Genomic DNA, 13,095 nt, shown 5'->3' on the forward strand with positions numbered 1-13,095 from the left:
ATCAACATTTAATTCTGAAATAGTTTTAGATCTAATAGAACGATTGCAAAAATAGTGCTGAGTTTCCTTATGTTCTTTTATTATATATTCTTATATTCTATTTCTTCTGTTTGGAAATATTTTCTTCAGCCTTTTTCATCAAGGTAACTGATCTTTACCTAATTAGTTCTACTTCTCCTTCAGATTCACTTCTGAATAAAGGGCTTTTCCAACCCACAGTCTAGGAAAAATGCTTTTGAGCTATCAGAATAATAACACTTTTTGGCCTAGCAACTGCTCAGTAACCGTTATACATTCATTTAAGTGTGCTCTCCGTCTCCCATTATATACTGGCCTATTTTTGACCACCTTGCATCCTAAGTATCAGGTCCTTGCCTGATATAGTATATAAATTTTACATCTGTAATATATAGTTGTATATATGCATAATGTTCATTACAGAATTGTTACTAACAGTAAACAGGAGGAGAATAATCTGAATTTCCATAAATAGAAGACTATGAAAATATATAGTTGGAAGGGTATAAAGTAAACAAAATAAAATCCATGTTCCAGCATTGTCTCCATTGCTTATTGAAAATATAGGATTGAGCCTCAAATTCGTATGAAGTAAATGAGGATAGGTATTTTATCCAATATAGCCATGTGCTGGTAAAATAATCAAATGCAAGTAAAACCATTTTATAAATTCCAAACAAATATACAAAGACAAAGAGATATTTGAACATTATTTTTATCATTTTTATCACATCGATGTTAGTGGAACCACTCTAGGGATTGCTTGGAAGTAGACTCAATACTCTGTAGGTTCTTCTTAATAGTTTGTTGCACTTTTGATAAAATGTTCTGTGTATACTCTATTTGGAGCTGAAATTATATAAAATTAATGCCTTAATCTTAAACCCAAAGGGAAAAAAAAAGAGAAAATGGTGTCAAAATTGTTATTCTTTTCTCTTTTATATCCAGGAGGCTGAAATTATCGTGAATCTTATAGTAAGAGTTAGTTAAGTGACTTACAGTTTTTTACATGTGCCTTTGTGTTTAAAAGCAGTGAGTGTTGAGACACCCAGATGGCTAAATGGTTGAGCGCCTGCCTTCAGCCCAGAGTGTGATCCTGGGGTCCCGGGATCGAGTCCCATATCGGGCTTCCTGCATGGAGCATGCTTCTCTCTCTGCCTGTGTCTCCCATGAATAAATAAATAAAATATTTAAAAATTAAATAAATACATAAATAAATAAAAATAAAAACAGTGAGTGTTTACTTCTCTGTGGCCCAGGCATTGAAGTCTGTGCCAGATGTGAATTCCAACTCTGCCATTTACTAATAGTGTGAATTTAGACAATGCAATTACCTAACTTCACTTAACCAGTTTCTTACTTAAAAATTAGAGTAAGAATAGCTCTTCTGCATAGGGTTGTTATAAAATATAAATGGAAAACTAAGATGACTTATAATAGGTCCTATATGTTAAATGTTTAGTCCATGTCAGGCTTAGATCACGGGCGAGAGATTCATGCTGGCTTTAGGTGAATAAAAAAATAGTAAACAGAAAATTATTCATTTGAACTCATTTGATGGCTGGTAGTCAATCATTTTAGCCATTTATATTCTTTTAAAGAAGAAATTAAGTCTTAATGATTTTAATTATACCTAAATGATTTTTTTTCTATAGTTTCAATTCATAAGTAGAAAATTATGATTAGGGCAGCCCCGGTGGTGCAGCGGTTTAGCACCGCCTGCAGCCCAGGGCTTGATCTTGGAGACCCTGGATGGAGTCCCACGTCGGGCTCCCGGCATGGAGCCTGCTTCTCCCTCTGCCTGTGTCTCTGCCTCTCTCTCTCTCTCTGTGTGTCTCTATGAATAAATAAATAAAATCTTTGAAAAAAAGCTATTAAAAAAAAAAGAAAATTATGATTAAATTGGACCTTATAACACTATTTATATTTAAAGACCATCTTTATTTAGAAGAATTTGTTCCAAATGGTTATGTTTTTGGCAAACTACATTGATGATATGTCAAATTAATCTTACTTTTTATATACTACCTCTCAGATGGCTGCTGAAAATCGTATTTGCAAAGAATGCTAAATGTACAGGCTGAAAGTGTTTTATGTTACTATGTTCTTACAAGCATGAAAGCAAAGGTCAGGTGCTTTATGGTGGTTGAAAAAAGAGAAGAAAGCAATTATCAACACTGGATTTATGATTCATTATTGAATTGAATAGGAAAAAAGAAGTTAGATTAAATTCAGCTTTTGTAGAAACAGTACAAATCTTTCTTATCTGCCATGGAAACTTACCTTATTTTCTCATCTATAAGAACTCACTATTATAAAATTCAATATTGATTACTAATTTTTTTCAGAAAAAAATAATCCATCATATTAAATGTATTGATCAATTTTAAAATCGGCCCTGATTTCAGATATGATAAAATGTAGAAGCTATATACATTTTAGAATTGTGGAAATATGGTACTCTGTTTCTGAATTGGAAGAACTTGAAAGAATGAAGATTATTCCAAGAATAAACATCTTAGTTATTATTGGAAATAAGATGAAGATAAGGGTCACATTTTAGAGTACAGTAATTCTTATTAAATCTATGTATCTTCTTGTCTTATACCTTAGCACCACTTGCAAATTAAGGGAATTAGAGAAATAGGGAAATTCCATTCCTCAGTTATAGCCATATTGTCAACAATATTATTGTAAGAATAAAAAAATAAGAGAAAATCAAAAAAATTAGACATTCTATAACAATCACATCGAAGAGTATTGCAGTTACAATCCACCAGACCCATGTATTCCAGAAAGGGTTACATATCAGAACTACTCAAATAATACACCATAATGCAAATACATGACCACTAGCCTTCTAGTAGAACTTCTAGGAGTAGACTTAGTCATCTGTGTGTGTGTTTAATATTTAAATAATATTAAATATATAAATATATATTTTTAATCTCCATTTTGAATTCTGATACAAGAGAGATTTTGTAAACACTATGGTAAATAGATTGGGAGTTCTTTGAGGATGGAGTGTTTTATGCATTCTCTAATCTCCGAAGAAAGTTCCTGGCTTATGGTTAAAAGTTGATAAATGTGTGTTGAAGAATAAGTGTATGAATGGAATGTGCTGACGTCCTTGTGACTTAAAAATCACTGGAAGAATTATATTAGGATAAATTGGTCAATATCAATAGACTTATTGAAACTATTGTGTTTATTTGATCATTTTAAATTAGTGTAATCTAAACAGGGGATTCAATTGTATGTACCTTAAGATATTCTCTATATTTTTATTTTAAATGCTAAGGAGCCAAGCATTTAGGCAAAATCTTTTTTAAAAAGTGAATTTCTGTTTGCTTATGTAAATCAGTAATAGTTTTAGTTCCTACAATAAGGAAGCAAACTTCTGACCAATGTTTTTACTTAAATCCATTGAAAGTATAATTGTAAATTCATATTGCTTTTATAAATGTTGAATTCACAAACATGAGTAGGTCCTATGGTTTTTATTAAAACTTCAACCTCCATCTGTTACAGCCTAAGAAGCATTCACCCATGCTGCTACCTTTCAGATTTATTTGATATCATACAACCTGTCTTATGCTTGAAAATAATGTCCCTAATAATTATTAATTTATTTTGTATGTACTGGTTGGCTTAGAATTAATCATTATAAATGTATTTGGTGTTTAGGTGCATGTCATTAGTATAGTACTTCTAAACTTGCAGTTTGTCAGCCTTTATTTACTGGCCAATTAATTACATGGTGGTACTTATCATCTAACTTTTTCTTTGATTTTTTTTTTAAAACTCTGCAAAATGGATTATAATAATGTATAAATATTGAAAGTATTATACCAACAATCCCTAAAATCTAGAATAATGCCTGGACCAATTATAACTGGCCTTCTGAAATGAAATTTATTTTACCTTGATTCCATCTGAATTTACTTATGATTTTATTTCTAATCTCTTGTCTTCAAAGGTTTATATCCTAAGATCTCTCAGATACCTTAACTCTTATTAAGACTTACTAAGAGTTAAGACTTACTAGGGAGTGCCTGGCTGGCTCAGTCAGTAGAGCATGGTACCCTTGACCTCAAGGTTGCGGGCTCAACCCCATAATGGGCTTAGAACTTATGATAAATAAATAAATTAATTAAAACTAAAATTAATATTGAAAAATTGAAAAGGCTAAAAAAGGGGGAGGGGATCTGGCTGGCTCAGTCAGTAGAGAATGCAACCCTTGATTTTAGAGCTTTGAGTTGATAACCTATGTTGAGCATAAAGATTACTTTAAAAAAGAGAGAGAGAGAAAGTTAAGACTATTAATTTTCTATTTCTATATCTACTATGTCTTGATATGTACGTATAACTTATACTTGACCCAGTTTTAAATATATTTTGAATATACGTATATGTATACACAAAATAGTGAAAATAAAACGGAGATAATAAATCATATAATGAAGATTAGAAATTGTTCAACTATAAACCAGAATGAGATAATTGCTGAAATTTAGTATTTGATTTGACTATGCATTTTCTGACTGCCAAGGAAAAGAACAAAAACATTTTCATTTTTCCAGTTTAATAAGAGAGACAAAGTGTCACCAAAGTTTTAGATACCAGAATGGCTCTATGTTTAATGGCCAGAAATTCCTTTCTTAAGCCTTTTATCTTCCTTTACATTCACTCACCAATTTACATATTATCTGCTTTTTGAAAACCTTGTGTTACATACATACTCAGTAAGGAATTGTCTTTTCTCTGAATTATGCATTGATAATTAAAAGACTATAGCTGTCACTGATTGAGTACCTATCATGTGAAAGGCAAATAAGAGACACTGAATTATCACCAACCCTAGCAGCAGCAAACCTGAAGATTCATGATATTTTACCCTCTTTGTGGATGATGAAACTGAGTTCAAGAGAAGCTAAGTAGCTGGCACAAGGTCAAATGGCTAATAAGGGTAGAGTTCTTTAGCTGAGTTCCAGTGTTCCAGTAGCACGTTGTAATTTGACAATTTCTTCATTGAGAATGTTCATTTTATTCACTGTTCCTGCAAAAGAGAAGTTATATGAAACCCATTGACATTTGAATATTACTGTGCTTTCTTGCAGCCTGTGAACTTATGAATCAAGGCATCTTGGCCCTGGTCAGCTCCATTGGCTGCACGTCAGCAGGGTCCCTCCAGTCTCTGGCAGATGCCATGCATATCCCCCACCTCTTCATACAGCGCTCAACAGCTGGGACACCAAGGAGTGGCTGTGGACTCACCCGGAGCAACAGGAATGACGACTACACGCTCTCTGTTCGCCCACCTGTCTACTTGAATGATGTTATTCTGAGAGTGGTCACAGAATATGCCTGGCAGAAATTCATTATATTCTATGATAGTGAATACGGTAAGTGTTTGTGATTCATGTGAGTTTTATAAGCTGATATTTGCATGGCAAGCAACTTCTTTAAACCTTGAAAAACTTCAAGGAGCTTACTCATTGTTATCCGTGGTTTTATTGTTCTTTCATAATCTTACAAATCAAGCAGCAAAAACAAAAAGTCTGGTTAAGTTCAAGTTCAATCGTTTGTATTAAATCACATTGAAGTCAAATTAAAAAATAAATAGCTGTACCTACTGCTCAGTTTATAAATGTTTCTAAAGGGAATCTGACTCCAGTATATCTTGATTTTTCAAATAATGGAAAGTCATAAAGATAATAGTGTCTTTCTCCTTTTCAAAAACATTTATATCTTTATATATTAATAAAATACCATGTTGGACAGATCGTGGAACACTGAAAATAAATGCTTATTTACATTTATAGGTTCCAAAAACTCCAAAAACCTGACATATCTTGCTTACATCCTTAGACTCTCTGGGAGTAACTGAGTTTATATTACTTTATAGTTAGCATGGCATTTTGTCTGCAATATGAAATTTCATGAAAATGCTAAGTAGTATAAAGATACTTAATTTATTTAATTTCCCAAGATAAAACACAAAGCATTTGCCCTGAATTTACTATAAGTTAAAAGGAGAAGATACTTTGTCTCAGTATTTTTACTCCTGTTACATTAAGAAAAGTAAAGAAAAATAATAGCTATATTATTCTTTTCCTGAATAAATCTATTTTCTGACCGATCCCAAAGATGTTCAAAGATAGTTTCTCTCCAGTTTTTGTCATTAGGGGATATAGAGAGGGATATAATAAAGTGAGAGAAAATTAGCAGTTCTTCATGAAGATATATATTTTGAAACATATGTATCTTTAGAGATTTGCCTTAAAAAGGAGTCTCAGAAAAACGTTTTCCATTCAGTCTGGATGGGTCTAGTTTTTATTTTTTATTTAAAAAAATCAAGATTTCACCCTCTGCATGCAACCAATTTTTTCTTAGCACATGAATAAATAAACATTTACAAATAATGGTTTTCTTGTCATAATCTAACCAGCATTGTGAAAGGCACTGGAGAACAGTGACAGAAGAGCCACCAGAAAGTGGCATCAATGGGACTGAGCACAAACAGGTTGGCAGAAATCTGGAAAGCAACAAATAAGAGCCCCTGTGGACTCCCAGGGAGAAAGAGCAAGTGGCAGTTACATTTAGCCCTAAATATTCAAAGGTCGCATGGGGTTTTGGCAGCCAGAGTAGCATTAAACTTGAAGGGTAGATTTCAGCCAGAAGTCTGTGGCACTCTCCAGAAGCACACTTGTCTCCAGGACGGAAATCCTTATTTTTGTTGCTTAATTCATATTATTTAGGGATCACAGAACAAAAACTAAGAGACTGAAATGAATAAAATAAAAAAGGAAAATAAAAAAATAATTGGCTCATCAGTAAAAGTGAGGACTGAACACAAATCTGAAATTTGCTGATAGGATTATTCAGTTGAACGTAGTAAACTCTACCTCTGGAATCAATATGTCAAATACACCTTTATCAGTTTCCTTCCAGTCATATTATCTATGATTTTCATAACCTTAACTGGTATTCTTAAGATCTCTGCTCAAACATAACTTGAAATAATGAATTTTTTAACTGCAAATCTTTCTTTAAGGGGGGATTAAAGAGTCCTATAAAAATAGTCTAGCAAATAAAGAAACAGAAAAGTAATTTTTGATCAAGTTTTTAACAACATGAAAATGGGAATTTTATTTTTTCATTATAAACATCAATGAAGAAAAAAATTCCTTGGTATCTTGTTTCCAAATCCCACATGGTTTAGAGAGTTAGGAAATTCTTATAAGAGAAAACATTGTTATCATTGATGAGGTAAATATTTTTGAAAATGTACACTAAATTCATAGTCATAGAAAATCACTTACATACATTTGAAATTTCTTACTCTTTTTTCCTCTGTTTAATAAGTAAATAAGATGTTAAAATCACAGTGCATAACTGAGTCCTCTGTTAGAAGCAGAATTTGTTTTAGGAATAATAATAATAATAATAATATTTTCTTTTACTTTGATGATAAACTTGCTTTTGACTTACTTTTTAATTCAATAATTCATGAAAAATTACCCTGCTTGCATCCTTAAAATTATTTCCAGTAATACTCTTGTTTAATAAAAGAAAATTTTCCTTTGATACTCGCAATAAATCTTGCTAGAACTAGGCTAGAGTCCAAAATAAACATCAAGCTATCCAAATACCTTCTACCTTGAAGAGAGTTACACGTATTCACAAATCCATTCATCAGTGTCATCATTTTAAGTTCAAACACTGGAATTATACTTGACTTTTATCTTGGTTATCAGGAATTGCTTTCATTAAGGAATGGATTAAGCATCATCTATGGATGAAATAAGGCATCCTGCTGGAACCAAATGTGATTGAATACGTATTTTACCTATAAAAATACTTTTAAAAAGGGGGAAAAAGATTAGTCTTCTATATCTAGTTAATTAGAGAAACACTTTTTTCAAAAGCAGTTAATTATGATTAAGGGCACAGTATAAAAGTCTACATTAAATTCCCGAACAAAGAAAATTCAAGTCTTTGATTCTAAGTAAATGGATGAAAACAGAAAAAAAAATATATAGAAACTTTATTTGAATGAATTGATTCAAGACATTTTTTAAAAGCCTTGAAAAGAATTTAAGAAGTGTTGAGCTTTTTTAAAAAAAATGTGTCATTTAAGAAATGTTCATTGCTTAGTGCAATGCAAAATATGAGATAGAAAGTTTTACAGAATGCAGGCTTAGCCCTTAAGAAGCTTACAATTAACAAAAGAGATAAAATATTTATGACTCTTTTAATTGAGAAAATAGTGTGTTAAGTGTCATGAATGATGCAAACTGAATGCTAATGGTGTGTAATGAAGAAGGTGTTGAATTTATGGCTGCAGTGATCAAAGAAGGCTTGAATGTTACCTTTCAAAATCCTTACTAACTTTCACAATGCATGAGAAACAGTCACTCCAACGGAGAAAAGTGTGAACAAGTCTTGAAGCAATAAAAAGATTAAAAATAATATCTCTGAGCATTTAATTTGCCAGGGCTGAGAATAAGTATTTTGTAATAAGTCATAATAAGTCATGTAATATTCTCAACAGCTCTGTGAAGTAGGTTATATTATTATTGCAATTTTACAAATAGGAAAACAGACAAAAACTGGGTTACTTGCTCACAGAACATAGCTAAGAAGTATCAGACCTGAGCTCTAAAGTCTTATCAGAGCCCATACTCCTAACTATGTATAATAAGTATAAATTAGTTGTAATGAACTATTCCCCAAAAATATAATAAAAAGGGCTAATCTTACAGAGAGCATTTATTATATCCAGGCTCTGTTCCAAGTGCCTTATATGTATCATCTCATTTAAGCCTCACAACAGCCCTCTAAGATAGATGATGATGATGATGATGATGATGATGATGATGATGATTTATACAATGTGAAAAACTGAGGATGTAAGGCATAAGGTAATTTGCAAGTAAGTTGGGAAGCCTGAATTTAACACTGATGGTCTTATCCATAGTCCTTGCTTTTCACCACCTAGAGTATTTTGACACTATAGAAATAAGAATGATTAATTCCTGACCAACTATAAAATTTAAAAAAAATAACAGTTTACAAATGAAATACATAGAATCATCTTTATTTAAGAGAGACAATGATGTCAAACCTCCAGACCTCATCATATTAATATCATTTAAGAAAAAATAGTGTATGTCAATTCAGAAGATTTGGTTATCATTGGAAGTATGCAAACAGGATGGTCATTGGGCCAAAGTAAGCTGACCCATCAGCATAAACAGCTGCTTGCCTGTAAAATAACAATTTTTGCTTTTACATTTGCCAACAGAATGAGAAGTTCATTTGAGAGACCAATACCTCCCATTGAAAACCTACAATTTTAGGCTCTCTTACAGCTCTGAGTTGTGATATAATATTGCCAAGAGCTATGAAGGGTCTGAGATTTTACTGTACCTGCAAGTTAACAAGTTAGCATGCATTAATTTCATGGATACTGGCAGAAAACACTACTTCTTTAGACAGAAAGAGGACTTTAATACTCATGGTACAGAAAGCAGCATGAGCCTCATATTAATGTTGCTTCCTCTTGATCTCATGTCTTACAAGTCTATGTGAAGCCACTCTGGTGGATGCTATACATGCAGTGAGCTTTTATGACAGCTAAGAAACCCTGGCTTAGGGAATCTGTATCTTTTATTATGGGCTTCTAAGTAAACTTGCTTGGCATATGCCCAGAAAAAGACACTATCTTCATTGCAAATAAGTCTCTCTTCTCTAGAGAGAGCTTCTGCTTGTATAATATGTAATAAGACACAAAATCTATGGGGAATTGTTGCCCCCAAAATACTCTCTGTACAACATTGTTGACTTCTAGCAAATTTCCCTATGCATATGTCAGTCTAAGACCACTCAGGTTAATCTTACTGACAGGAGGGAGGATCAAATCTATTCAATTTGTTTCCTATGCATTTATTTAAGGACGCTGTAAATAAGATTTTAATGAGAAAGATTGATCTCCACCATGCCCATCAGGATCTTGGATTTAGCAAGCTGAATAAATCTCAACTATTAAGAGTCTACTTTAAAAAGTCAGAGAGTTTCCTCCTTAAATTTGTGCATGAACCTTTTTATTTGGACAGAGGCATTGATCCGGGTACAACAGGATTTATGTAATTGCAAAGATTCTATCTGTCTCACAAGGAGGAATTCTGTCATCTATAACAAACTTGGCCAGTGAGTTGAGGCTGACCTGAATGACTTCCAAGGCTGAAGTGGTATCATCAATCACTTTGGTGAAATTCAGGGGGAAGAAATTCTGATTGGATGATTACTATTTTGGGAAGATCACCAATAGGACACACATCAGTAATGAGTCAGATATGCCTCCATGTGGCTCCCCCATGTTAATTAGGGTAGCCTCACTTTAGAGAGATCTCAGTTAAGTGCCACATTATCTCCTGCTGGTATTTACTTAAACACTTTAAGGTATAGCACCCCTAATGTGTTACTCATGTCTTCAGGAAGGAGGTAGCCTTCACACAGGAACTATAGTTGTAGAAGCACACATAATATCCCTGATGTGAGAGTGGGGATGGGGAGATGGAAATTAGGAAAGAGTGGAGGGAAGAGTTAGTTACATTGCTGGGACCCCCTGAGAGAGACTTATCTCAATAGGGCCTTCAATATGACTTCTGATATTTCTAAGAATTCTCAATCCATGATATTTGAATCCAGCTATTGTTTAGAAGGGGCAGCCTGAGATCAGTCAATACTATCTGTCCTTAGGGTCTGTTTCAAGGGTTAGCAAATTGCTGTTGGGCCTGACATTTTGTTTTTCTTTTTTTTTTTTTTTTTTTTTTTTTATTTATTTTTTTTTTGACATTTTGTTTTTTAAATGAAGTTTCATTGGAACACAGCATGTTCATTTGTTTCCATGTTGTCTATGTCTGCTTTTGAGCTATAATAGCAGAGTTGAGAAGTTGTAATAGAAACAATGTAACCCATAAGCCTAAAATATTACAATATGGTCCTTTAAGAAATTGTTTACCAACCTCTGTTCTATAACATCAATCTGGTGATTTTCATACTGCCTCACATTAATGAATGAGAATAGAGGTAGAGAAGGTATTTGGAGAGGCTAACAGGTGTTTTGCATAGGATGCATCCCCTACTGTTTCCAGGGGTCTTTTTGAAAAGATTAAGGGAATGGTGATCTGGATAACTATATGAAGAGAGAAGGAAAAAAAAAAAAAAAAAAAAAACCTTGACTCCTATCTCACACCATACAAAAATTAATTCAAGATTGATCATAAACCTAAAGGCTAGAATTATTAATCTTTCAGAAGAAAACATAAGGTAATATCCTTGTGACTTGGGATATGCAGAGATTTCTTAGACACATCAAAATAAATAAATCTAAAATAGTAATTTGGACTTCACCAAAATTCATATCTATTCAGTAACAGACACCATTAAGAAAATAAGTAGGCAAATTACAAACTGGGGAATATATCTAGGAACTTTATGTAAATATATAAATACATAGTATATGTAAAGAGCTCAGAGATTAAAAAAAAAAAAAAGATTCCTATAAAGCAACAATATGAGGCCAACAAAAACACACAATTAAAAATGGGAAAAAAGGGATCCCTGGGTGGCGCAGCGGTTTGGCGCCTGCCTTTGGCCCAGGGCGTAATCCTGGAGACCCGGGATCGAATCCCACGTCGGGCTCCCGGTGCGTGAAGCCTGCTTCTCCCTCTGCCTGTGTCTCTGCCTCTCTCTCTCTCTCTCTCTCTCTCTGTGACTATCATAAATAAATAAAAATAAAAAAAAAATGGGAAAAAAGGGATCCCTGGGTGGCTCAGTGGTTTAACGCCTGCCTTTGGCCCAGGGCGTGATCCTGGAGACCCGGGATTGAGTCCTACGTCAGGCTCCCGGCATGGAGCCTGCTTCTCCCTCCTCCGGTGTCTCTGCCACTCTCTCTCTCTATGTCTATCATAAATAAATAAATAAATCTCTTTTAAAAAATGAGCAAAAGGCTTGTGCAGACAGTCCATATAAGAAAATATATAAATGCCCAATTAACACAAGAAGTGCTCAACATTTTAAGTCCTACTAGATAAAAGCAAATTAATTAGATACTAACCTGTACACATTGGATTGGCGGAAGATTATTACAACATGTAAGCAAGACTGTGATATGACTGGAAAACTCATAACTTTGCTGGATGTATGTAAAAATGTACAACCACTTTGGAAAGCTGCTTGGTAGTTTGTTAAAATATTGAATATGCATCTACCATATGACTTATCTATTTCACTCCCAGGCATTTTCCATGAAAAATGACAATTTTTATCAACACAAATACTTATATTAGAATGTTCATGTAAGCTTTATTCATTATGTCCCAAACTGAGAACAAACCAGATGCTCATCATTAAATCATTGAAACAAATTTTGTTGTACCTGTACAATGGAATACTATTCAGCAGTAAAAAGGAATGAACTGCTGAAATGTACAACGACATTGAGTGAAAGAAGCCTGAAATAAAGAGTACATGCTGTATTCCATTTATTTACTTACTTATTTTTAAGTAGGCTGCAGGCCCAACATGGAGTCCAGCTTGGGCTTAAACTCACAAACTTCAGGTCGTCTTAAGCTGAGTTCAAGGTTTGGATGCTTAACCGATTGAGTCATCCAGGCACTGTTATATCATTCCATTTATATGAGTCCAATAACATACAAAACTAATTCTGATAAAACAAATTAGAAAATATTTGCCTTTCAGGATCAGGGGTGGATTACCTGGCAAAGAACACAGACAACTTCCTATGGTAACATAAATATTCATTATCTTGTTTCGAGTGGTAGTTATAGTGGAAAACAATAAGTACTCTTTGAATTAAACTTGCAAGGTCTGTTTGTGTTATTGTATGTAAATAATATCTCAACGAAAAGATCAGAAGAATACTAACCCATCAGACATTTGAAGAAGAAGAACGGAAAAAGGAGGGGACAAAAATCAATTTGCCTATCATAGTTTTAAACTAAATAGCATATTTGGGGGCTCCTTGGCTCAGTCGGTTATGAGTCC

General features: G+C 33.4%; 1 protein-coding gene across 3 annotated transcripts in view; it reads left to right on the forward strand.

The window, feature by feature from the left end:
- The window catches only part of GRID2 (glutamate ionotropic receptor delta type subunit 2), a 1,464,312-nt gene that overhangs the window by 767,610 nt on the left and 683,607 nt on the right, over nt 1-13,095 (forward strand). For all 3 annotated transcript variants that reach the window (XM_077882884.1, XM_077882885.1, XM_077882883.1), the window contains exon 3: nt 5,139-5,423. In XM_077882884.1, the coding sequence (XP_077739010.1) occupies nt 5,139-5,423 (285 nt within the window). The remainder of the gene's footprint in view (nt 1-5,138; nt 5,424-13,095) is intronic.

Source organism: Canis aureus, chromosome 33 (assembly GCF_053574225.1).
Source record: "Canis aureus isolate CA01 chromosome 33, VMU_Caureus_v.1.0, whole genome shotgun sequence".
Lineage (NCBI taxonomy): Eukaryota > Metazoa > Chordata > Mammalia > Carnivora > Canidae > Canis > Canis aureus.